At 43.2% G+C, this 27,809-nt stretch overlaps 1 protein-coding gene across 1 annotated transcript; it reads right to left on the minus strand.

The window, feature by feature from the left end:
* Positions 1 to 2,224: 2,224 nt before the first annotated feature.
* ABRACL (ABRA C-terminal like) lies at positions 2,225 to 13,238 on the minus strand. Its single transcript, XM_034765529.1, has 3 exons — positions 13,080 to 13,238; positions 5,121 to 5,187; positions 2,225 to 2,767 (listed from the first exon to the last, which is right to left on the minus strand). The coding sequence occupies exons 2-3, from the start codon at positions 5,179 to 5,181 to the stop codon at positions 2,583 to 2,585; spliced, it is 246 nt and encodes an 81-aa protein (XP_034621420.1). The 5' UTR covers positions 5,182 to 5,187; positions 13,080 to 13,238; the 3' UTR covers positions 2,225 to 2,582.
* Positions 13,239 to 27,809: the final 14,571 nt, after the last annotated feature.

Raw genomic sequence — 27,809 nt, forward strand, 5'->3', positions numbered from 1 at the left:
GGGATGGGTCGGCCTGTTCCATGTTATCTGTGGAATGTTCCGGTATAGTGTATCTTGGTACCATGTTTATACTTTAACTATGCGAGGTGAATATATATTTATGCAACATCAGCCCTTTTCTTGCCAGCTTCTGTGAGCAGGGCCTGCCTCTTGCTCACAGCTTAACTTTGCTTTATGTTAGCAAAGTCTTGACCATTACTTTAGTTTGGTTCAGGCCTCAGGCCTCATACTGGGCCTTCATTAGGGCCTTCACTTACTACGTCCACCATGCACAATACTCCCAGAAGCCCGGGATACTCTTATCAGCATTAGAAAAGATCTAGCTCCATAATATGTGGAAGTGAAAAGAGCACATATGGTATGTGCAATCTAGCATGTGGAATCATCAAATGAAAACACTGCTTTAATTGTGAAAATCTGAGTGACCTTCATTTTGCCCTGCTTGGGTAAGCATGCTCCAAATCCACAGGAAGATATGATATCTATGGAACACATCAGAAAATTTCAGCATTTTCAAACGTGTTGATACTATAAATTGTATTGGTATCACATGGAATAGAGCCACTGAAGTTTGCATATATTAAGGAGTTAGCAATGGAAATTATACTCATCTAAAGCTTTCTAAAGATTCCCTAATGACTTGTGAATTTCCTGTGCCTAAAATAAAAGTAGCCTCCCACTCTTCAGGTACTTTGCACATGTAACCTTGATCAGTTTTCCTTGTATCTGAGTTACTTACCAATCAACTCTCTGAAGATCTGGCTGCAGACAAGGAATAGAGTAGTAGACAGTCTTCTGGACTCCCCTGTTGCCTGTCCCACACACCACCACTCCTAGGTATATTAATCCCTTTGAAAATTATTAGTAAGATGGCTGTCTCCCTAATAGAAGCTCTCCTTTTTCTCTTCTGCTTGGTCTAAAGTATACTTTCAGTTACTGATTTGGGATAGGACAAAGGAATAGGAGAAGCTAGTGACTTCTGTGAAAAAGTATTAGTCACAGACTCAGACTTGGAATCCTTCCTTTCGTGGATACTCTGTTTGAACAAAAGTGTTTGGGAAACTCAAGTAGATAAGGCTCTTCATCCATTCCCTCCTAGATCTAAAAGTTAAGGTGGGGATGGATGGAGTGAACCTAATGGAACTAGAGGCTTTCTATAAGCAACACATTCACTGAACAACCTGTATTTCTTAACACTTTTCAGACATACTTAAGAACAGACATACAAATTTCTTTCTTCTCTTGAATTCCACCAGAGAAATTAAGACAAAAGTGCAAATACCACTAAAGCCAAACCCCAGAAAGGGAGTTTGGAAGTAACTCTAGACCTGTGGGCCAGATTCATACCTTTGCCAGCACTAACTGCACAGGGACCTAGGGGAAGCTGCTTACCATTCCCCTGTTCTACTGCTGGGGACAAAGATGCAGCCTATGAAAGGTAGCTGGGGCTACCTTAAATTGTGCTTCCCCCATCACAACTCTTATGGGGCCAGAAGCAATGGGGAATTGCTGGGTTGTAGGTCCACTTCAGCCAAGCCTCCCCCTACTCAGAGGAGGGTAGTGGGTTACAGAGGTGGTGCAGAAGTGGCAGGGCTGGATCTGAACTAAGGGGGGTTCAGTGTAGTGGGGGAGGTGAACTAGTGTGACTGTAGCACAGGGGTAAATTATTCCCATTCTGTGCTTTGCTGATGATGGAGTAAGGACCCAGTCCATTCACACAGACCACTCTGAAGCCAACCTATATACACATCTGACTCTTTAGAACATTTTATTTCCACTAAAAAACAACAACTTTCTTTGCTTTATTTTTGCCAGTTCAGGTTATTTTTACCTTTCTCACCAGCCAAATTTCCTGTTAAATTCATGGTGATCCATGCTGACAAGTACACTTCTTGTTTTAGTTACACAGAAGGAATCAAATAGAATGAAGATTCCATGAAATTCATAGACAAGACTGAAGATGATCAAGTTGAACTCCTCTAATGATCAATATTGTTAATCTTTATGATTGGGGAAATCAAGTCCATTTCCTGATTTAAACAAATTCTGCAGTTCACCTCTCCTGCTCTCGCCTCCTTCCCATGGAATTTTGAAATAAAATGTGGCATTATATTGCAAAACTATTTCCATTTCTCTAGCTCACTTTCAGTGCAATCATTTAGCCTTTTTACTTAGAGTAATTCTATTTGCTTTCTACAAATTAAAGGAAATAACAACAATTATATACATTTAGGCATGTTTTATTTTATACTTTCACAGCAGATTTTGGTTTGTAAACACAGATAAGTTACCAGTTCTGTCTCTTCTTTCATGGTGACAATAACTGAGAGATACATTTTAAAAATGCATTACCTGAGTTAAAAAGAGGAATTTTGTGTCCTTTACCTTATAATCATTTACAGTAATGTTCACAGAAGGAATACAAAAAGGAATATTTTCCAAAATAAGACAGTCTCCTTTTTACTATAAAGTTCTAGAAAAATACATCAAAACACACTAGGATGATTTGCCTTGATCTTAAATGTCTGCATATCATTTACCTGAAACAAATTAATTGATACACAGGAGAAGTGCAAACTGCGTTAGTCCTGCAGTAACAAAATATCAACATTGTCATGAACACCTTGTAAAAGTAACTCTCCTGGGTAAGTAACAATCTTCCTTCGTTTTGCAGCCTTAAGAGTGCCCACTAGGGCTTCAAAGAGGTTGGCACATTTTTCATCAGCAAAGAGCACACCAAACTTCACACTCAGCTTTCCATCAGCATCTAAATCAGAGATAGGAGTGTTACAACACATGCAGATTGTCCTTCAGTTGGAGAACCATTTGGAGGTATTGATATGAAATACAGTCAAAACACAACAGGAGACTTGGGTTGTATTTCCAGCTCAGTCAATGATCTTTTGTGTGACCTTGGCCAAGCCACTTCACCACTCTGATACTTACCTTTCTTTGTAAAGTGGGGATCTATGGATGAAAAGCACTGTAAGAAATTATTATTGGAGCTGTAGAAATTGATTTGTTTTAAAATACTTTCTTGTGCTGGTTAACATTTAAAGTCCAAATTGAAAAGCTAATGTGTCCCTCCTTGCCTCACAAAAATAGCTCTCTTGAAGTGGTGCAAATTAATTTCAAAACAATCACTCAATCTACATTCACTCTAACAAGCAGTATAAACAAAATTTAATTAATAGGGTTTTTTATTAAAATAAATAGAAATAAACAGTTACACTTTCATAAAGCTGGAATAACAAATTAGCAAACCAGATCCTAGTTGCACAATTTCTTATTTTATCATTATAGACACTTTTTTTTAAATGTAGAGTTCTAAGAATGTTAAATGTGATATATTGCAGTGAAAAGAATAGTCTTTGTTCTAAGCAAGTTCATGGAATTTGGAAATGATTTTCAAAGACATTGAGCAACCACCTACAATAGCACTCTTCCCTTGCATCATAGAATCATAGGACTGGAAGGGACCTCGAGAGGTCATCTTGTTAGTCCCCTGCACTTGTGGCAGGATTTAAGTATTATCTAGACAAGTGGTTCTTAACCAGGAGCCCGGAGCCCCCTTGGGGGCTGTGGGCAAGTTTCAGGGGGGTTGCCAAGCAGGGCCAGTGTTAGACTCGCTGGGGCCCAGGGCAGAAAGCCAAAGCCTCACCACATGGGGCTGAAGTCCAGGGCCTGAGCCCCGCCACCCAAGGCTGAAGCCAAACTTAGCTTCACGGGGGCCCCTGTGGTATGGGGCCCCAGGCAATTGCCCTGATTGCTACCCCCTAATACTGGCCCTGGCTTTTATATGCAGAAAATCAGTTGTTGTGACACAGGTGGGCCAAGGAGTTTTTATAGCATGTTGGGGGGGCCTCAGGAAGAAAAAGGTTGAGAACCCCTAATCTAGACCATCCCTGACAGGTGTTTATCTAACCTGTTCTTAAAAATCTCCAATGATGGAGATTCCACAACCTCCCTAGTCAATTTATTCCAGTGCTTAACCACCCTGACAGTTAGGAAGTTTTTCCTAATGTCCAACCTAAACCACCGTTGCTGCAATTTAAGCCCATTGCTGCTTGTCCTATCCTCAGAGGTTAACAAGAACAATTTTTCTCCCTTCTCCTTGTGGCAACCTTTTATGTACTTGAAAACTGTTATCATGTCCCCTCTCAGTCTTCTCTTCTCCAGACTAAACTAACCCAATTTTTTCAATCTTCCCTCATAGATTGTGTTTTCTAGACTTTTAATCCTTTTTGTTGCTTTTCTCTGGACTTTCTCCAATTTGTCCACATCTTTCCTGAAATGTGGCGCCCAGAACTGGACGCAATACTCCAGATGAAGCCTAATCAGCGCAGGGTAGAGTGGAAGAATTACTTCTCGTGTCTTGCTTATAACGCTCCTGCTAATACATCCCAGAATGATGTTTGCTTTTTTTGCAAGTCTTACACTGTTGACTGATATTTAGCTTGGGATCCATTATGACCTCCAGATCCCTTTCCGCAGTACTCCTTCCTAGGCAGTCATTTCCCATTTTGTATGTCTGCAACTTAATGTTCCTTCCTAAATGGAGTACTTTGCATTTGTCCTTATTGAATTTCATCCTATTTACTTCAGACCATTTCTCCAGTTTGTCCAGATCATTTTGAATTTTAATACTGTCCTCCAAAGCACTTGCAACCCCTCCCATCTTGGTATTGTCTGCAAACTTTATGAGTGTACTCTCTATGCCATTATCATGCTGAATCATTACTTCAATATTCACTTCAAAGGGAAGAATGTTATTTCCTATAACACCTGGGCTGACATTGGAAGACTCCCATCCAGCTAATGACCAAGGGTAAAATCCTGTCCTCACTGAAGTCAATGGGAGTTTTGCCATTGATTTTAATGGAGTCAGGATTTCATTCCAAGGCCCCCAACCTGGATTGACTTATGCATGTACTTAACTTCATGCATAAGAGTAGTTCCCATTATGGAACGTGGATAGTGCCATTGAAGTCAAAGTTAAACATATATGTACGTCTTTGCAGAACTGGGGCCCAAGCCTTCTTGGCTGATGAGTCATGTCACGTTCACAAGTTGACATGGTAAGGCTAGACCTGTGTGATCAGTGAGATTACAGTACTTACTTTTGGTCCCCAGCCGCCGAATCTCCTCGACTAAGAGGTTAATTTCATGTTCCACATTCATTGTAGTCTACAAATAGAGTAAATATACATTTAGATAGATATAAGGTATTAAGAACAATCTCTGCAATTTCTTTTAACTCATCTGATCTGATCCTTGTTTATATATCTCCAGTGTTGTCAATTCTCATACTTTTATCATGACTCTCACAATATTGATGTTTCACTCAAAGCCCAGATTTTGGAGACGTGATTATGTGACAAGCAGGTTTTAGTATTAAAAAGAGTAGGTTTCTAGCCCTCATAGTTTCAGAGGAAAGCTTGAAAATGTGACACAAATGCACTCTGTAGGCTCAAAGCCTAGAAGCCAATAAAAAAGAACCCCAAATGTATTAATTTTTTTAAATCTCATTATATTTAGGGAGCGAGTCCTGATTTTTGAACATCTGGGCTTGACAATATTGTATATCTTTGTACGCTGGTGACTATTTCACCAGCCCAGGAAAGAGCCAGTGCCACACCTGAGTCCATTTCAGGCCCTTGTCTCCAGGCACAATTTATTATTCGAACACCAACCACAAAACAAAGCAATTCATCTGACCATCTTCAGTCCCCAGAAGCTTTTTCCTTGCCTGTCTCAGCCAGCTGCCCTTGAAAGACAACACATCCTTTCCTTAAATCCCCTGCTAGATCATGTGACAGGCAGGTAGCCCTTAAAACTTTCCTGACTGTTTTACCCTGTCAGTCTTCCCTGCCTCCTGCCAACCTCTCATCTTTCTGCCTGCAATATGGCATCAGTGTGGAGTCTCAGCACCTTACTTTGGGCCCACAGTCATGCATTTGTAATCTCTAAGGTATTATCATGGCATTCTAATGTGAAATGCATGGCAAAGACTTAATAGCTGTGTCTTCCCTAAAAGGGGTTTTCCCCCTAAAATTTCCCACAATTACTATAGCTAGTGCAGCTCCACCAGTGGGAGCAACCTTGGGAACACTCTAGAAAAGGCTCCAGGCAGTCACTGGTGTTTTCAGGTTCACAGGCCAGATCATCAAGTGGTATAAATTAATGTTGTTCCATTGAAGTCAATGGAGCTAAGCCAATTCACTTGAGTTGAGGATCTGGCCCAAACTAACCTAATCCTGCTCAGAGCAGGACGGACACAACATGGGGGGTTAAAAGGCCAGTGATCACTGGTACTTTATCTACACTGGTACTCCCACCTTACTATTGCCAGTGAATTGAACTGGTTTTAGCAGTGCTGGGAAATTTTAGACAAATGCCCTATCACAATGATGCCAATATTTACTTTCATTCACAGTGATCCCAAAGAACTATTAAAAGACAAAATTTGCCTCTGGATATGATTTGTAAGACTCTCTTGGCCAACTGAAATGCAACTTCCTTTGCCGTGAAATATGGCAACAATCAATGCTATACAATAGTTTAGGGCAGGAAGTGAAGAATAACTTATTTGGTAAAAAGACCGTAATTACCCAAATTGTTATTTGGCCAAAATACCAGGGTTAATAACCCTTTGCTTTTGAAAAATGGCATGTGATTTATAGTGTGCACAAGTTTTCAGGGTCTCTTGCACCTAATTTAAAAGGCAGTGGCAATATGACCTTGCACCATGCTGATACTTGATGCAGATGCAGAGGGTAGAGGACCACCTACTAAATCGACATCATTTCTTGGGGCACCTAGCATTTTCTAGGCGGTCACCACCGACAAATTAAGCAGGTTTGACCCTGCTTAGTCAGTAAGAGTTGAAAAGATCACAATGTAGTGTAGTATGATGTACATCAACAAGCAATTACGAAGAAACCTGACTTGGCAAGTGCGATAAGGGTTATTTTGAGATGCAAACTGCACATCTCACTAGAATCTGACACCTTGAATGGGTCCAGTGGACATGGCCAGCTCCTGGAAGATAGATGGGGACCATTGCCTCTCAGCCAACAATGGCATGGAAGTACTTTATATGCTAAAACCCCAGAACTTTTATGGGAAATGCTTAACCCTTTTGACTGTGTCTTATCAAATAGTCATAGGGCAGTGATGGTCAGAATAGGTTTTATTATTTTATTATTTAACAGATTTGTTCCATATGTGTATTAAGTCAGATCAACTCTCTTTTGACTTGACAACAGTAAGTTTTTACTACTTTTAAACTCCTGTTAGCCCAGCAAAGCAAATTCCACTATGGAAGCATGGACAGGGTTCTTCTCTCTCTCTGTCATGCACCAAAAGAATCTTTAGCTTAGTCCCACTTTCAGATCCTTTATTACACATGCAAGAGCAAGGGACAAAATGTGACTTTCAGACCCCAGATTCAGTTTGCAAACTTGGTATCTAGAAAAAAATAATCTTTGTTCATATAAAGTGAGCAAGTTTGGCATGGAGTCATTGAGACAATAAACATGGGAGGCACCCTATTATGCTAGTTTTTCAGTGTTATATAACTCCTTCCTCTTGTGTTAAAAGTTTATTAGAAAAGCCAGCTCCACCAACTTTGTGGCTTTATAGGAAGATAGGCTCCTCACATGTGCATGGGTTAAGGGGATTTGGCACACACAACCTCATCCAGCCTACTTTTCCTCCCTAAAGCATGACAATATGACTGATCATGAATATGCAAGTGGATATTAGCAAGTGCTGAACAATATTCCAACAGCAGATGCTGCAGTGCTACCACCTCTTCAAAATGTGTTTAAAATTAAATGGCAACATGATATCAAAGTTCTAATTATATTAGCTGATGGAGCAAATGAATTCTTCAAACTTGATGTTCCATTTATTTATTTAAATTTAAAGTGATGGCAAAATGCTTTGAATTGTACAAGACACAGAAGACAACATACCCCAAGTCCCAAGGAGCTTAAGGCCTACGAGCTGATCCTTCAAACATTACCAAGTGTAGTGCATGCTACTGTAAGTAGTATCATTGACTTATATTTGAAAATGACTGTTTAAAATTAATTTAGAATTTCCCCCCACCATCAGTTTAGGAAAGAACATCTTGGAGCCTGAGTCTGAACTACTTCTTTATGCAAAATTCCCATGAAAAGTCAAAGGAGATTGTATAAGGCGTGCATAAGTAGAAGAATGGACACAAAGTTATTATTTTAAGCAATACTTAGATATTATTCACTTTACTTTGGAATAAAGCCTCCATGCCAAATGTCAAAGCAAATGTCAACTCTAACATTCATTATACTAGTGCTGTGTATGGCATCCAACATGATTTTCACCAGGTATTAGGAAAACAAAATTTCACTTTGGAAATTTGCCTAGCAGAAGAGTGTAATATTATTTTGCCTGCACACCTGGAAATATGTTGTCAGTGCCTCTCTGTTCCTCAGTTTTCCCATCTGTAAAATGGGAATAATGATACTTACCTTCTTTGTATAGTTCTTTGAGATCTACTGATGAAAAACACTGTAGAAAAACTAGGTTTTATTATTGTAATCACTTGTACATCATTTTTATCACCAAAAATATGTCTAAAGTATCTGATGTTACAGCTACTCGGTGTAATGCTATGTTAGATTAAAAGCCTGAACCTGTTCCCACTGAAGTGGGAATGTCCACTAAACTTTCAATTAACTTCAGTAGAATCAGGATTGGTCCTACATGGTCAAGCTTTATGATGTTTGTATTTACTGAGATATGCTGGTGTAAGGTTTATGACTACTGCTAATCTAGTGCTAAAACTATTACAATTCAATGGCAAAAATGTATGTTAATTCAGAGTTAAGGTTGCTTAGTGGTAGGTCGTCCCCTGGCAGAACACTCAATTAAGCAAACTCAAACTTCTGAAAACCAAGAAATGCACAGTTAAGGTTGCCAATGCAACCTTAACCTCTTTCCGCACTGCCCCGGTATGCCCCGTTAACACCCATACATTTACTCTGCTAACCCCACAGTTGCTGAAATGTTTGCGTTTTGCTCAACTCAACTTTCTGCAAAAGGACAACATACCACCAACTGAAGGACAGCTATGTTACAGTGGAATAGTGTTCCTGGTCGTGTTTCAGAATAGTTTGATGGTGGAGTTTGTGGCTGCCAGGCTTGCCAATATGTGGATTCTGGGTGGATCATGAGGTGGCAAAAGTTTGTGTGAGAGCAAGGAGTACGCCAAGACATGAAGATTGCTGATTACAGATAGATTAGATGGAGAGAGGTGTCCTGAACTGGCATCATCTTTTGCTCATTCTGCAGCATCTAACCAGTGATGTAAGAGGTTGTGATCTACCAGACATTATGATGATTCACTCTGGTAGAAATGATCTGTGCCTTATTCCTGGTGTACACCTCATAAAATGTAAGTGAGCAGATTTGGACTGCATCAAAGATTTGTGTCCAGGAGCTGTCATAATTTTCTCTGAAAAAATTGCTACAGCAACAATATGGAAGAAGCATTGGAAGAACATTAAATAGGAAATGGGAGGGTTTGTGGCTGACCAGAAAAGGTGTACGGTATGACAATGAAAAATATAAGTTCTGACACCTGGGGTATATCTGTTGAAAAAGGTTCAAAGGATCTTTCTCTCAAACCTAAAACTGTCACTTCATGATCCACCCAGAATCCACATATTGCAAGCCTGGCAGCACACACGTTTCTATAAATTCTTTTCCCTCAGCAATCAAGGTACCTGTGGTGTCAGTTCCAAACCTCCACACAGATTTTCTCAAACAACCAATCCAAGGCTTATCTACTACCCATCCTCATTTCCTGTCCCCTCCAGAGCCACAACCGCTCTCTCTGTGGTTATCCCGTCATCCCCTCATAGACCCCCAACAAAGTTCTCTGGCTCATCCCCACCTGATATATAATAAAAATTCTGGTTACTCTGGCTACTGCCTATTCTGCTGTGTTCACAGTAAACCTCCCCATAAAATAACAACACATTATAAAAGAGACAACTTGTAGCAAGCAACATGAAGTATTACATCTGATGGTATACATGAGGTGCATACAGGTATAAAGGAACAGATACTGCCTTGGGTAAAACTCGACAGACTGAAACCATTTTGACATGCATTACATCAATAATTTGATCTTTAGCTCTGAGCAAAGGGACCCCACCTAGAAACTTTTTGAAAAATAGCTATTTTTTCAGGGCTTATATCTTTGCAACCCATAGCTCAAATGACCCCAAACTTGGGTCACTAACTCTACCCTGCACTCTGCTGAGGCACCAGATTTCAAAGAAATACAACTAAGCCTGTCAGTTTTTAGAGGACTTAGAAAGGTCACCTGTTAAACTGAAGTCATGATGCAACCTCAATTAGAGTGGCACTACTGCAGCACTATAAAAACAGAGAAGTCCCTGCCCCAAAGATCTTATTGTCAAATGGAACTGGTGGATGTGTGAAAGGTTTGTACATGGGTTGAGGTGCATGGGTCAAACTGTGGAGTGCAGGGGGGGATTGGGATGCATTGGCAGAGCTGTGGGGTGCAGGAAGGTTGGGATGCATGGGTCAAACTGTGGGGGAATTGGGATGCATTGGCAGAGCTGCAGGTGCAGGGATGGGGTACACAAGCAGAGCTGGGGGGTGCAAGGACTCCCTCACCTCTCTTCCTTCCTCTACCACACATCCCCCTAAGCCCACTCCTTTTGCTGCAGCCCCAAACCACTCTCCCCGTGTTTCTCCAATCCTCCACCCCCTAATACCACTCCCCCTCCTCTAATTTTTTCCCCAAGATACTTTGATTACAGTCCCCCACCCCCAAATAAAATTGCCACCCATGATTGACTAATTGCAGCAACCTCTGGTCACTCGGTGCGTAACTCCTTTTGTCTTAGGTAGGGGCTTGTCATTAATTTATGCTTAGTTATATTAATTGAAGGCTGAGTTCACCACTATCAATCTCAATGAGGCATGTCATTCATCTAGACTTTAGTAGCTCTCAGTTTAAATGTACAAGGCGGCAGAGAGAATCTGGGTTTTTGAGGGGTGCATGTAGAGGACTGTAACTAAGGAACCTCTCAGTCAAATGACCCCAAATTTGCATCACTAATGCTACCCAGAGCCCCTGAGGCACACCAAATTTCCAAGCAAGCTGATTAACCAATTGGATTTTAGAGCACTAGTAAGCCTCGAGCTTTAAAGCATATAAAACAGCAGGAATGGAAACAGGTCTAGTCATTTTTCTTATTGGTGTAGGCCTATTGTAAAAAATGTACATGAAATAACATTCTCAATTTAGGTCCCCCAAAGATTTAGTGGGTGCCGTGCACTACCTTGGGTAAAACTTGGCAGACTGAGACCATCTTCTTGACCCACATCACATCCGCAGTTTGATCCCTAGCACTGTGCAAAAGACCAAACAAAAAAACCAAACACACACACCACCTGGAAACTTTTTGAAACATTGCTATTTATTTCAAGACAGATCTCTGGAACACCAAGCTCAAATGACTCTAAATTTGTATCATTAACCCTACCCTGCAACTTCTCGAGGCACACCAAATTTCAAAGGAATCTGACTAAGCATGTCAATTATAGAGGACTTAGAAAGATCCATCTTTAAACAGAAATCATGATGCAACCTTAACTACAGTGGCACCACTGCAGCACCATGATAATGCCAAAGTTCCGATGCTGCTTGAAGATCTGCTAGCAAGAACCGTGTTTCCTTACTGAATCCTGCAGAAGTCAATAGAACTCATGAGGGGGCCTTGTTAGAAGATTCTGTTACAGGATCAGAGTGTAAGATGGCCATTTCAAGAGACCATCCCTTTGAGCAAAATTTTTAAACATAACAATTACAAAGAAGGCATACAGAGTGAGAATGCAGTAAAATGATTTCTTCTGCTGACCAACCTGTCTGCTGACCTTTAAACTCAAGGCTGTGAGATCTGACAACTCACACGAGGCAGAGATTTCTTTTGAGTGTTGTTGTAAAGGACTTATTGAAACACAAGCAGAAAAGCTCTTCTTCCAAAGGAGATGCTTCAAAAACTGCTAAAAACCCTCTCCAAATGAGTCAGACTTGGCAGGGAACTCTCTGGTGGTCTTGCAAATTTAGTTTTAAACAAACCTGCATTTGGTCCCCGTTTGTGTTTAAAGGGCCGTAAGCACATTCCTTTGCATTAGCTTAGTGCTCAGTAAATAATAGGTCTGCATGTGGAGAATGACTAACTTCCTTCCTGATATATACTACACACCCTATTTGGTCATGGTGCCTCTCTTGGAGTAGCGTAGGACAATCGAGTATAGGCTCTAGCTACACTTCAGCCCGTGCGCTTTGCCTTCCTGCTGACTCCAGATTCCGCTCTCTCCTGCATAGTCCCTCCTATGTATAATTACCAACAAACCGCGTTTGTCTCCCGCCTAGCAAGGGCAGCATGTATCAGAAATGCAATAAAGCAGCTGGTGGGAGGCCAGGAGGTGCGGGGCGTGGAGAGTGTGACCTGGTGGGGTTGTGACAAGCCAATGCAGCAGCAGCGCCCCAAAGTACAGACCCGGAGGGGACACACGCCGCACATTCCTTTGCCCTCGTCTGGAAAGAGCCTCGCGGGCAGCCCCCTCTGCTCCATCCCCTGGACTGCCACGGCGCGGGCAGTCCAGGGAGGGCAGAGGAATGTGGCCTCCCCGGAGCTGGGACTGAGCGTGCGACTGGCACAGCAGGGTGATCCCACCCCAGCCTTGTGCAGTGCGGTGTCACATGTGTCCCGGGTGCGGAAGCGCTGCCCGCAGGGTGCAGCCAGCCCCTTTCACTGCCGCGGGCTCCCCCGGGAACAGAGACAGCAGCGCTCTGTGCTCCGGCCCCCAGAGACTCCACAGCCCGCCGCCCTCAGCCCCTGCCCCGCGAGCGGGCTCCCTTGCTGCGGCTCTGCAGTCATTCAGCGGCCGCGTGCTGGGAAGGCTCGGTGTGCAAAGTCCAGCCCCCGTCCCCTCCTCCCCGGCACAGTGCTCCCCGCGGCTTGGGGTGACGGGCAGGTTCCACTCACCCGGTTATCTGCCCGCCCGGCGGCTTTTCTTGCCGTAATCAGAAGGGAGCCCTCTTGGAGTAGCCTGAGATGCTGAGTGCAGGAGGAGGAAGTGGTGGCTGGGGGAGGGAGGCAGAGAGTGCTGCAACAAGTATATTTCAAATGCAGGGAGAAAGTGCCGCCCACATGAATGGGGAAGCCTATGAGGATGGCGGGGGGGACATGGGGAGGGAGTGCGATTCAACCCAGAGTCTGCCTTTGTACAGCCTCAGCTCAAGAGGTCATGCAGGGGCTATTGCTCCCCCCAGCAGCCTCTCTCCCTGATCTTTTTGTTGTCTGCTGCAGGAGATTCCCCCTCCGCCCCCCAAGGTGACTTCCAGGAGATTTAAGCACAGTGCTGCCTGGAGGCCAGGTCTGGGACTTGTAGGACAAACTAAATCATCCATCCCCATGCCCGTTTAACATCAGACTTTCAAGCAGCAGCTACAAAACCAAGTGGGGAGGGGGTCAGGATACAATGACAACAAAAGGGATAGGATGACTTAAATCACTTTTTTTGTTCTTTCATGACCAGCATTTAATTCTGTAATATATTTTTCTATGTTGCCTTGGTGTAGGATGCTCTCTGTATGTGTGTATATATATCTCCTCAATATATGTTCCACTCTATATGCACCCGAAGAAGTGGGCAGTAGCCTACGAAAGCTTATGCTGTAATAAATTTGTTAGTCTATAAGGTTCCACAAGTACTCCTGTTCTTTTTACCTCACCACTACACTTGCACCATCACTGGACCCCATAACACACAGTCGTTAGGCTGCCACAGAGCTGTCAGCCAGACACTTCTAGGTGAATTAATTCAGTCATTGACAGGGATGACAGAAACATCAACTCCAGGCAAGTCTCTAAGCTCCCATTGTGCAGGGATTTTTTTTTATGTTGGTATTTTTTATTAATTTGCCATCGGAGCAGCTCCAGGCACCAGCGCACCAAGCGCATGCCTGGGGTGGCAAGCCGCAGGGGGCAGCCTGCCGGTCGCTGTGGGGGCAGCAGTCAGGGAGCCTTCAGTGGCATGCCTGCGGGAGGTCCGCCGGTCCTGCGGCTTCAGCGGCATTTCAGCAGTGAGTACGCCGAAGCCGCAGGGCCGGCGGACCTCCCGCAGGCATGCCGCCAAAAGCCACCTGACTGCTGTGCTTGGGGCGGCAAAATACATAGAGCCGCCCCTGGCAACTTGCCATCCACCTTTTTGTGGGCGGAGAGACAATTTTTGGCTAGAGCCGGTCAGGAAAATAATGTACTATTTCCTGCACAAACTCAAGGAACTTTGCATTCATCAGCTGACAGATAAGCCCTAACAAAATGAAATATTATTATTTATATACCATCCAAAGGTGTGCTGTGCTTTACAGACATAAGAACCCAAGTCAATGCCCCCAAAGAACTTACAGTCTACTTAAGCAATCTACAGGCAAAGAAGAAGGGATACAATGCAAGATTTCCTCTCTCTCCCATGGTGTGCTATCAAAAATGTAACTTTTTCCCTTCTCTTCATATATTTGGAGAAATAAAGGTTTGTTTTGTGTACAGTCTTCCAACATTGTGAAAAATTTATTGGGTTGGACCAAAAGCCACAGATGGTTGTCTGTGCCTCTGCTTATCTATCAGTTCTACTAGATATGAAAATGGATATGATTCATAGATTTTAAGGCCAGCGGGGACCAATACATCATCTAGTCTGACCTCTGCATAATGTTGGCCATAGTATCTCACCTAGCAATTTCTGCATAAAGCTCATAACTAAGGTTACGTTTTAGTCATGGGTATTTTTAGTAGAAGTCATGGACAGGTCATGGGCAGTAAAAAAAATTCACCACCCATGACCTTCCATGCTTTGTACTATATATCCCTAAAACTTGGGTGATCTGGGGTGGGGGACGGCCCCAGGGCACCGTGTGTGCCCACATCCAAACTCCTGGTGCTGCTGGGGTTAGGGGCACGATGGCCTCAGACTGCCCTAGCAGCAGTCAGTGCGGTTGGCTCAGGGACTGCCCGAGCTGCTCAGGCAGCCCCTGGGCCAGCCACACCAACCACTACAGAAGTCCCAGAGGTCCCAGAAAGTCACAGAATCCGTGACTTTCTGGGTCCTCCATGACAAACTCACAGCCTTACTCATAATTTCAGTTTGAGCTGTAACATCTTTTAAATAGATACCCAGGCTTGCTTTCAAGGCTTCAAGTAACAGAGAATCTGCCACATCCCTAAGATAGGTCTCTAACATAATGGAAAAGTAGAACATCATTTCCACAGAGAACAAATAAGACTTACTGGCTGCAGATCTGAGAAACAGACTGACAGCAAGTCAGTGATGTCTGAGAGATGTGATGGAGGCAAGCAAGAATCTAGAGACTCTAGAGAGAAATCAGAACAAGAATATTCTGAAGTTGCAGTAGCACTTTGAAATAGAAATTTTATATGAGCTTTTAAAGTGATTACTCCTCTGTCACTGCTACCTTAGCCTGGATTGCAACCCAATAGCCTGACCATAGGTTGGGGGTTGGATTTTGTCCCACTCTTCTACCATGCAGGAGACTGGCACAAAGCCAATTACTTTGGCTTTATACTAGTTCCAGAAGGTCATCTTCTTTCTTTATGCTCCTGCACCCTCAGGTGCATAGGACATCCAACAATTTCACGCATTTATTTCAGTTCTATGATGGTCTGTAAGGCTTCTGATTGTCTTATTGATGGATTTGGCTTCTTTCTTGGTTGTGCTGCATAATGTTGTTCTAGGTCACCCTCTTTGTCTCTTTTCAGGTGGTGACCCTATTATCACATGTTGTGGAAGTCGTATTGGTGGCATCCTTAAAGTGTATCCTAAATATTTCCACTGTATTCTTACTTACATAAGTTACATAAGAATGGCCATACCGGGTCAGACCAAAGGTCCATCTAGTCCAGTATCCTGTCTTCTGACAGTGGCCAATGCCAGGTGTTTCAGAGGGAATGAACAGACAAGGTAATCTAGTGATCCATCTCCTGTCACCCATTCCCAGCTGCTGGCAAACAGAGGCTAGGGACACCATGAATTTATCTAGTTCTTTTTTTAAGATCCTTTTTTTGAAGATTACTGATGCTTTAAGCTGATTTCCTCTCCTTAGAATTTCTGATGTTTCATTAAACTCTTTCCAATGAGCTCTGAAGATCTTTCACACACATTTACTGGATCTCTTCCCTATTATAGGACAAACTTTTTTTATTTCAAATGTGGCTTTTTGTTTGTTTGTTTGTTTGTTTGTTTGTTTAACTTCAAGGCCCAACATGCATGCTGAATTGTTGATATTTGTGGGGTGACTGATGTACTTTGGGTCCCTCTGAGTACACTTTATGGGACCACTGAAGCAGATAACAAAAGATATGCAGGGAAGAGGCTGACAGTAGTGGCCCCATTTCCTTCTTAAAAATCATCATGTAAGGGAGAGTAAGCATGGCTAACCAACCTCAGGAAAACAGAGAAACCAGAAATAGAAAAGCTAGTTACTGTCCACCATCTTGGACACTGATTTCTGCCAACATTTACATGAGTAATCTCATTGAGTTACATGGATCACTCACATGCACAGTTACTCATGTGTATGTTTGAAGGATTTGTTCATAAAGTAGGTTTCTCTTTAGAAGTTGCCTCAGTGCAGCCCTGTCCTTGCCCATATCCACATCCCATTATATGCTTCTGGGGAATTCATCCCTCCTTCTCCCTAATTTAGCAGTATAACTCTTTTACCGTTGGATGAGAAAAGGAGGAGGAGTCTTCCTCAGGGACCCCTTAAAATCTGATGTAGATTACCAAGGCAACTTGCCTTTGGTCTAACCTAAGCATAAATCTCTCTCAGGAATGAAGAAAGTGTTCCACTTGAGTGCAGATTGCAAGATTGGCCCATAATTTTAGTAATACAGTAGAGAGCTAAAAGAGCTTCAGGATGACCCTAAAGGTATGCTTGGTGGACATCACTTGAAATCTATAAACTGAAGTTGAAGCCTGTCTAATTGTGCATGAAGGCAGAGTTGGTAGAAACTGTGTTTGCGTGGGTGGCCTTTATGTGTAGCAAAGTATGGGGTATGATGTGTTTTTCAGGAAGTGTTGATACTATGGGTTCTGATTGTGGTATAGTGTTTGGGGACAAGAGTGTATGAAGGAAGGGCATTGTGAGAATTTTCAATTACTGGCTGTATCTATCTAAGGTACTTATATGATTCTATCTAAGGTACTTATATGATTCTCTCTACTGTAATATCTCAACATCTCACACATTTTAATGTATTCATCCTCACATCACCTCTATGAGATAGGGAAGTGCTATCATTCCCATTTACAGATGGTGACCTGAGGCACAGAGAGACCAAGTGACTTGCTCAAGGTCATATCACAAGTCTGCAGTAGAGCAAGGAAGTGAACCATACTCTTTTGAGTCACCAGCTAGCACCCTAACCGCAGGCTGAGACTTCTTCTCTACCTCATACACTCAGCGCTCTTTGTTAAGCAAGTGCCTCCTCCACCCAGGTATCACTTGTACTTCTTCAGAAAATTGATAAGCTTGCTCTGCATACAGTTGTCAACTAATGGTAATAGTGATGACACTTACATTCATATTACTATTTCACCTCATATTCTGCTATGAATTTAATATTTGTATTTATTAGCTTGACATAAATTGCCTTCTTAGTGCTCAAGCATTATGACTCATGACAGAAGTGCCTCAAATCTTTGTCTGAAGGAAACCTTATTGAAATACAACAGAACTCTGTCTGCATGTTTGTCAAGACTGATTTATTTAACAGGTGAAACCTTGTTATGGCAAAAGTCATTATATTTAATTTTTGTCAAAAAATGTCAAGCCCAGCTACTGGCCATGGGAGCATATTTCACAGCCATCCAGAGACCAATGAGTGGAAGGAGGCATGAGAAGATTTCTGTCACTGGATTTATTGGAGTTGGTTGCTATTCAATGCATTGATTTGAGAAATGCTAAACACCCACGATTCCCACTGAAGTTGTGATGCTGAAGACCTCCAGAATCGAGCCTTAATTCAACAAGTATGTTTATAATTGCTGTTTTAACATTCACGACACTGCATCATCTCGATCAAACATATCTCTGTGATCCTCTGTGTTTTATCCTGATGTCAAATGAAGGAGGCATTTTAATGGATTCAGTTTCTAGGGATAGATTTTTTAGTGTCAAACTTTTATCTAGTGTATTAGGAACTCTCTTTTTCTGTTAAGTCAAAATGCAATGTCAATTTTGAAATCTAAACTAAAAGACTAAGATCTAAAATGTATGCTGTCACAACTCCGTCAACTTCATTGGAGTTACAGCAGCTCAGTATTGGTCTCAGTTTGTATGGTTTGATATTGTTTGAAACAAAGGGATAAAGAGCACTGGTCAGAACCAGATATAACTTCCCACAGAGCTCTCTGAGTGCACAAGATTGACCCAATAGTCTAGCAGATGCCTCTAATGAAGCCCCTAAAAAGCCAAACTGGGGGTTGATGGGGAAAGAGTGAATAGTAGACAAATACCTAGTAGGGGCCTAAGATGAGAACTTGTGACCAAATAAATTATTTAAACCGAAGTAAAAGGCCAATGAAATTGTCTTCTGCATCACCTTTCTCAAGTTTAATGTGTTCTTCATCTTTAAAATTAATGGTATCTGTAGTGAGGGAGAGTGAAGGACCACTACACTCCCCCTCATGGGTGGAGCAGAATCCGCCTTGCCCCCGGCACCGGAAGTCCTGGGGCAGGACAGGAAATATAAAAGGAGAGCCCTGGAGCTCAGTTGGAGCTGGACCACCAGAAGGAGCAGAGATTTTTGCAGGATCCCCCAATAGCCCCTGAGTAGAACCACACTTTGCGGTCGGAGGAGATGGACAAGTATCCCGAGGAACTGCCAGGACCGCCATCAGATGAATGCCCCGAGGAGCAGTGGGGACTGCCAGTGGCTGAGTACCCTGAGGAAACAGAGGACCTTTGGACTACAGAGCCCTATACCCAGACTGTGGTAGGAAGTAGCCCACTTCTGCTACTGGAGAGTGAGTCAGCGTTTCAGGAGGAGACCCATCTGCCACTGTTAGGGCACTGGGCTGGGACTTGGAGGAGTAGGATGGGCCTTGATCCCCCTACCCTCCCTGCCACTGACCCCATCCCTGGGGTGGTGGCCAAACCCACTCTTTTTGGCCAGAAGGCCTAGGCTGTGTTGTGGGCTCACCCCCAGCCAGAAGGCTGTGGAGCCATAAACTGTGCTCTGCCCCATGCAGAGGGCCAGAGCTCCCTTATGGTACGTCTTCACTACCGGCCGGATTGGTGGGCAGCGATCGATCCAGCGAGGATCGATTTATTGCATCTAGTCTAGACACGATAAATCGATCCCCGAGCACTCTCCCGTCGACTCCTATACTCCACCAGCGCAAGAGGCACAGGCAGAGTCGACAGGGGAGCAGCAGAAGTCGACTCACCACGGTGAAGACACCACAGTAAGTGGATCCAAATATGTCTTCTTCAACTACGTTATTCATGTAGCTGAAGTTGCCATAACTTAGATCGATTCCCCCCCCCCCCAGTGTAGACCAGGCATTATAGACTGTTATTTACTGTCCGTCCCAACCAGAAGGCTCTGAGCTAAAGACTGTTTGTGACTCAGCCCTGCCCGGTGTTATCTATTTTAATTTTTAGTTAGTTTCACTGAATGTTGTTAGCCGCTGATTTAGTCAACTTCATAAGTATTTTAAGTCTTGCACCATCTTAATGACTTTAGTAGCATTGAGACAACAGTTTTTTTTTCCTGTGTTGCAGAAATGAATAGAATTGAGCCTCTTACAGATGCTCACAGTAATCTGCCATAGACATTAAAGCATTCTATTTGCAATGTATGTGTTTGATTGATACAGAATTTGTGGGTGGCTTGTACACATTCACATATTTATTTTGTCTGTGAGCTCTTAGAGAAACTTCTCAATGCACTTTCCCTGATCCCGGCTCTTTCTCGTGCAAGCTGAGACAGGCTTCTTCCACCTTCCACTGCAAGAGATCCGCCTTATTATATTATTCAGAAAGCTGACCTTTATTTTCACTTAAATAAAAAATTTGAAATAATACTAGACTGTGAGGGGGAGCCTGAAATTAATGTAAGTACACTTCTGACAGTCTTGTGAGGGTTTGCAAATTTGTGGTGACTGAGCAGGTTTATTGATGGCACCCCAAAACCAGACATAAAGGGATTTCTTCTGTGTAGAGAATTAGAAGGAGTTATAATTGTGACACCATCAGGAAGCAAAAAGTGAAAACTACTGTATATCTCCAAGTGCTCGTAATTTAGGATTTTTGGTGAAATGTGTAGAGGACATGATACAAATAACTATAAACAATCTCCCTGTACAAAGGTATAGCGTTGGCACAGGGGTTCGACAGATGTTTAAGAAAATATATACTAATGTGGAACTTGTAGAAAATGGTTGGGGATTTCCCTAGTTTTCAACCTCTGGTTGTTAAGGCATGCTAACTGTGTACACACTTTAAGTCTAACACATCCCTGTATCTGGTGACTTTGTGGCCACAGGAAGCTGGCATTGAGGGACTCTTCTTACCCCCTTGACTGAGCAGTAACATGCTACATGATTAGTTTTGAGTTCTTCACTATGTGTTGGGATACTTCTGCATGCTATTTATAAATACTAGTTCTTTGATCACAGTTGTAAACCAACAAAGATACAACTGGTAGTATCAAGTAACTTAAAGTGCTGTAAATACTTAGGTTGAACTGTCTACGCTTACCATCCATTCCACCGCTTAACCAATGATTCTTTATGCAAGTAAATTCGTAAACTTCAGTAGTAATGGATCCTCCCAGTGTATTTCCAATTGGTACATTTACAAACCTTTTGTGGGGGATGATGCTCTCTCCCCATACTCTGACTGCTCCTCACTTTTTCCATCACATTTGCAAGCACAGTACCTCACCAAGACAAATACAGATTCTACTTCATTCGTTACTTAAGGAACATACGTGCTTCATTACTGGGAGCTGAAATTCATACAAAAACTAACTGGCACTGACTGTTCTTCCAGCAGATTGGATGTAAGGAAACAGAACAATTCCACTTCCTTCAAACCCTCTTTATAAAACAGAGAGGAAAATAGGTCGAGACCTATTGTTCTTAGGGCATTCTGGCTTCTTTTTACTATGCCTCATTTGGGCTTCTAAAAGGAAGCAGATGTTCACCCCGGTCTTTCAACAAGCTCTGCTGTATTGCCTATCCTTACAAAGTCCCTCCAAAATAACTGAAATACCCCTACCCAGGGCTTCCCCTTTCCCATCTCTCAGCTCTCCGTAAAACACCTTTAGCAGCAGTCAGAATTAACAATGGTTCTTTGGGGGTTGGAAAAATTATTCATAATTAGGTTTCATGAGAGTTCACCCACAGACAGGGGCTGAACCTTGAGTAATATTAAATTAAATAAAAACCTTTAAGAGGATTTAAAATAACATTAGTCAAGCCATCTCTGACCGTTCAAAAAGTAATCTACAATTTAAAAATAGTTTGTTTTTAAAATTAAGCATAAATCTAATCCAGTAATACATAAAGAGTGCCCAGTCTTAAAAAGGGCAGAATTCCAAACAGAGTGTAAAACAATGGGATAAACACTCACACACAGACACCTATATATGTAAATTAATAAAAGGAAATTAAAAGACACTTACTCCCAAATACCTTTAAATCCAAATTCTTACCACTAAATTGTTTTCCCTACAACAGAGAGGTGTGAGGTGGGGGATAAGTGTTGGCTGCTGGAGACAGTCAGGGCTCTTAACTGGAGCCTGACAGAGGAGATCAGAGGGAGAAACAGACAAAGCTTGAACAACCGGGTTTCACTACAGCTGAGTCTAACCAGAAACGAATATGCTTTAATCTTCAATTCTCTAGTCTAGATTACCCTAAGGACTTCCTAAACTGTATTCCAGTTAATGACTAAAGCCTACTGGTCTGACAAAACAAAACAATACAAAAACAGTTGTGCACCCCTGGTCTTACCCCCAACTGAGCCCCTCTCAAATTGTGTACACAGCCCTACTTATATTCATACCTCTTTTATACCCTTTCCTCTGTGCAGTCTTGACACCCACGCCTAATCACTTCTATTTAAAACTATAGGCTCTTTCACATTGTTTAAAGCCACATATATTTTGTCCTCTGAAGACAGAGGGTACAAGTCTGGATGAAACTGAAAGCTAAGACAAAAGCATCTATCACTCTCTCTCTTCAAAGCATCATAATCCTCACAAACAGCTTTAACAAATTTGTCACAATCCCTGAAGAGAGATCATATTTTACCAACAGTGTCAGTTCATAAGAGAACAGTGTTGTGGTGTGTGAACTGTCAATCCTTGTTTTTCATTCACAATTCCTAAAGCACAGGCTCTGGGTTTGTGAATCTTTGTAGCTAAGGTGTGATGTCCATCACTGAGTCGCTGGAGCTGTTTTTTTTTTTTTGGTTTTTTTTACTGGATTCTTTTGTTTTGTCCTTTGGCTTGATGTATCTGATAGTTGGCCTGTGATTGAGTTCTTCTGTTGCTTTTTCATGGTGTTATTAAGGGTCTCAGAGTGGATTCCCCATTCTTTGGATGTTCTGGTGTTGGCGGTTTTGCTGGAGTTTTGACTAGGGCCTGATCCACACTAACCCCCCACTTCGAACTAAGGTACGCAAATTCAGCTAGGTTAATAACATAGCTGAATTCGAAGTACCTTAGTTCGAATTTACCGTGGGTCCAGACGCAGCAGACAGGCTCCCCCGTCGAGGCTGCGTACTCCTCTCGCCGAGCTGGAGTACCGGCGTCAACGGCAAGCACTTCTGGGATCGATCCCAGAAGATCGAATGCTTACCGCCGGACCCAGAGGTAAGTGCAGACCTACCCTATGTCATCATCAGGAGAAACAATAAGGAGTCCTTGTGGCACCTTAGGCCTGGTCTACATTATGACTTTAATTCGGATTTAGCAGCATTAAATCGAATTAACCCTGCACCCGTCCACACAACGAACCCCTTTATTTCGAAATAAAGGGCTCTTTAAATCGATTTCTGTACTCCACCCCGACGAGCGGAGTAGCGCTGAAATCGGTATTGCCATTTCGAATTAAGGTTAGTGTGGCCGCAATTCAAAGGTATTGGCCTCTGGGAGCTAGCCCACAGTACACCATTGTGACCGCTCTGGACAGCAATCTGAACTCGGATGCACTGGCCAGGTAGACAGGAAAAGCCCCGCAAACTTTTGAATTTCATTTCCTGTTTGCCCAGCGTGGAGAGCACAGGTGACCACGCAGAGCTGATCAGTACAGGTAACCATGCAATCCGAGAATTGAAAAAGAGCACCAGCATGGACCGTACGGGAGGTACTGGATCTGATCGCTATATGGGGAGAGGATTCAGTGCTAGCAGAACTATGTTCCAAAAGACGAAATGCCAAAACTTTTGAAAAAATCTCCAAGGGCATGATGGAGAGAGGCCACAACAGGGACTCATATCAGTGCTGCGTGAAAGTTAAGGAGCTCAGACAAGCCTATCAAAAAAACAAGGAGGCAAATGGTCACTCCGGGTCAGAGCCGCAGACATGCCGCTTCTACGCTGAGCTGCATGCAATTCTAGGGGGGGCCGCCACCACTACCCCACCTCTGACGGTGGATTCAGAGGCAAGATAATCTCAGCCACACCTGAGGATTCTGCAGACGGGGAAGAGGAGGAGGAGGAGGAGGAGGACAAGCTTGCGGAGAGCACACAGCACTCCGTTCTCCCCAATAGCCAGGATCTTTTTCTCAGCCTGAGTGAAGTACCCTCCCAACCCTCCCAAGGCAGTATCCAAGACCATGACCCCATGGAAGGGCCCTCAGGTGAGTTTACTTTTTAAAATATAAAACATGGTTTAAAAGCAAGCATTTTTTAATGATTAATTTGCCCTGAGGACTTGGGATGCATTCGCGGCCAGTACAGCTACTGGAAAAGTTTGTTAACGTGTCCTGGGATGGAGCGGAAATCCTCCAGGGATGTTATACCAATAGAATAAAAACCAGCAGGATCTTATTAAGAGGGATAAGGCAAAGATGCCACATTTATTGTAAATATAATGGTAAAGCAAAAGATAAAAGTAAACAACGTTGTTTGACTACTTATTCCTATCACTACTTATTCCCTATACACACACACACACACACACACACACACACACACACACACACACACACACACATATATATTCATTTACACAATCATTCATTTAAGTTCTGTATACGTGTTATAGTTACCAGCCTAGAAGTTGCTCATGACAAGTTACTGGCCAGGTATCTTGGTCATGAGGATGGAGCCGAGTCTGTGTCAGGTGCACCTGATGCTCCTGGAGGTTGGCAGCAGAACCAGAGACTCAAAGTCATCAGTCTTGAGAGTCCATTCTTATAGGAATTAATTCCTGTGTTAGTCTATGGGAGCTGTTTCATCCTGCTGTTGCTGACTCAATCAGCAGATGGCACATTCCTGGACACATTTCCTGGTGGCTCCAAACTGTCCAAAGTTTGTGTTTCTCATCCTTCCAGGTGATGGGGTGGATTCCAGTTTACCCTCGGGGGTTGTCTGGTCATCCACTTGACACATTCTTCGGCCGATGGATACTCCCTTTCTAGGCTGGCACCTCCCTAACCATTCATGTATATCAAGCATTCATCAACATATATTCCATATGTTAACCATATTTTAATTTACTGTCTCCACCACTTTCGGGGTGTGTGCTAATTCATTTGAGACTCCCGGCCCTTTAATCACAGAGAGTGGGGATTTGTCCTAGGGGCCGTTGCTGTTACAAATAAGTGAAAGTCACTTAACGGCTTATAGTGTTTGTTTACATTGTATCAATTACTTCAAGAACAAAGTCAATTAACTTGTTTGTAAGTTTTACATAATAATAAAGTATCTTTCACAGGATAGATACAATCAATGGTTTCTATAGACAGTAGCTTACAAGTTTCAACAGAAGATCCAAGAGATTTTTGTACTTGGTGAAACTGTTGGATTTTAAAGTGTGGGGGACAAATTATGAGGGGGTCACTGTCATTTGGGGGAATCACTGTTAGTACCTTCTTTAATATCCCTACAGGGAAATCTCCATGAAGCTCTCCTGGAGGTACTCCAAAAGCCTTTCCACAAGGTTTCTGGGCAGTGCAGCCTTATTCCGTCCTCCATGGTAGGACACTTGACCATGCCATGCTAGTAGCAAGTAATCTGGAATCATTGCATGACAAAGCCTGGCAGCATATGGTCCCGGTGTTTGCTGGCATTCAAGCAACATCCGTTCTTTATCTCACTGTGTAATCCTCAGGAGAGTGATATCGCTCATGGTAACCTGGTTGAAATACGTGAATTTAATTAAGGGGACAGAGGTGGCCATTCCTACTGGGCTGTTTGCCTGTGGCTGAAAAGAAATCCTTCCCTGTAGTTAGCCAAGCCGGCGGGGGGAGGGTAATTGGCGCTGAGCTTATCACGGTTGGCTAGCCGGGATCTTCCCTGATACCAGCCACGCGGTGTGGGGAGGGGTAAAGCGATCATCCCAGATAATTGATGGGGGGGTTAACAGGAAAACCGCAGCACTCAATGGGCTTTGCTTGGTATGTGGGAAAGGAGGGCGCAGAAGCCGAAAGACAATGGCTTACCATGGCCGCATGCAAGCCGAATTCTGTTGCCCGGACCTGCGTCTGTGATCTCTAACATCAAAGCCACAGGCACTCAATATTAAGAGGCAAAATGCGACCTTGCACTGAAATAACATGTGCTATGTACTGTGAATAGTGTTGTTCACCGTGAAAGAGTATAAGCATTGTTCTGTAAAATGTATCTTTTTAAATACTTCTCTCCCTTTTTTTCCCTCCTTCCAGCAGCTGCAAATTTTTCAAGCCTCCCTCCTCCGTCCTGAAGGCTATCTCAGATAAGGCGGGGGGAAAAAGGATGCGAGACGACATGTTCTCGGAAATCATGAAATCGACCTGCAATGAAAGAGCTCATCTGAATGAGTGGAGTGACACGGTATCAAAGTACAGAAAAGATGCCAGTGAACGTGAGGACAGGAGGGACCAACGTGAGGACATGAGGGACCAATGTGATGACAGGAGGGACCAACGTGAGGAGAGGAGAGACGCTCGAGATGAGAGGTGGCGGCAGGAAGATCAGAGGAGGCAGGATGCAATGCTGGGGCTGCTGCATGAGCAAACAGACATGCTCCGGCATCTGGTGGAGCTTCAGGAACAGCAGCAGGATCACAGAGTGCCGCTACAGCCCCTGTATAACCACCCTCCCTGTGACAGTGTACCCCATAAGGCTTTATGGGGAGGGGGTACTTATAAATGTATGTATGACATAACTGGAATATGTTTTGTGCTGCCTGTGCCATGTAACATATCTCCGTAAAGGTTATGGTCTACTATATCTATTCATCCTATTTGTACATATATATCATTTTCTACTTGAGGTTAAGAATATGGGCTGTATGCTTGCTTGGTTTCTAAGTAAGCTTTGTGAGGCATTTGGTCAGCTTCTTTAGGAAGGAATTCACCAGGTTAAGTACCTGATCAGGAAACACTTGGAGAACAATGTATCTTGGAATGCTCCAATCCACATAAGAAGTCTTCCTGGAGACATGCAAGATACCATGTGGACAATGGCTTTGGCCTGTAAAGACTGAGTCATGCAGGGACATGTGACTTGCCCAGGTGACTCCAGAACTCCATCTTGGAGCTGGACTTTTCATAGGAGGGAGGTGGGGGGGGTCTCCACCCACAAGAGAGAGTCTATTTAAACCCGTGGGAGACCCCTCCATTTTGTCTTCAGCTGGCTAAAGAAGAAGCCTCTCCACCCCCTCAGGATACTTGAAGGAAACTGAAACAAACGACAGCAACTATAGGGGGTGTGAGTGATTGCTGGACCCAGGCTAAAAGGAGATTAGCCTGTAAAAGGGAGCATTCTGGAACTGGTGAGGAACTTATCTGTATTTAGTTTGACTAGATATAGATTTGCGCATTTTATTTTATTTTGCTTGGTGACTTACTTTGTTCTGTCTGTTACTACTTGGAACCACTTAAATCCTATTTTCTGTATTTAATAAAATCATTTTTTATTTAGTAATTTACTCAGAGTATGTATTAATACCTGGGGAAGCAAACAACTGTGCATATCTCTCTATCAGTGTTATAGAGGGCGAACAATTTCTGGGTTTGCCCTGCATAAGCTTTATGCAGGGTAAAACGGATTTATTTGAGTTTAGACCCTATTGGGAGTTGGGCATCTGAGTGCTAAAGACAAGCACATGTCTGTGAGCTGTTTTCAGGTAAACTTGCAGCCTTGGGACAAGTGATTCAGACCCTAGGTCTGTGTTGCAGCAGACGGGAGTGTCTGGCTCAGCAAGACGGGGTGCTGGAGTCCTGAGCTGGCAGGGAAAACAGGAGCAGAGGTAGTCTTTGCACATCAGGTGGCAGCTCCCAAGGGTGTTTCTGTGATACAACCCGTCACACTCCCCCCTCACCATGTTCCATAGCCTCTTCACCCAGACGTGTAAGAACGCGGGGGGGGGAGGGGAGAGGCTCCGTGCACCCTCCCATTCCACCCCAGTGGACAGCCCAAGCAAAAGGCTGTTATTACTTTAACCTTTTTTTAGTGGCCTTTTCCTTCCCTC

The sequence above is a fragment of the Trachemys scripta genome, chromosome 3 (genome assembly GCF_013100865.1).
Source record: "Trachemys scripta elegans isolate TJP31775 chromosome 3, CAS_Tse_1.0, whole genome shotgun sequence".
Classification (NCBI taxonomy): Eukaryota; Metazoa; Chordata; order Testudines; family Emydidae; genus Trachemys; species Trachemys scripta.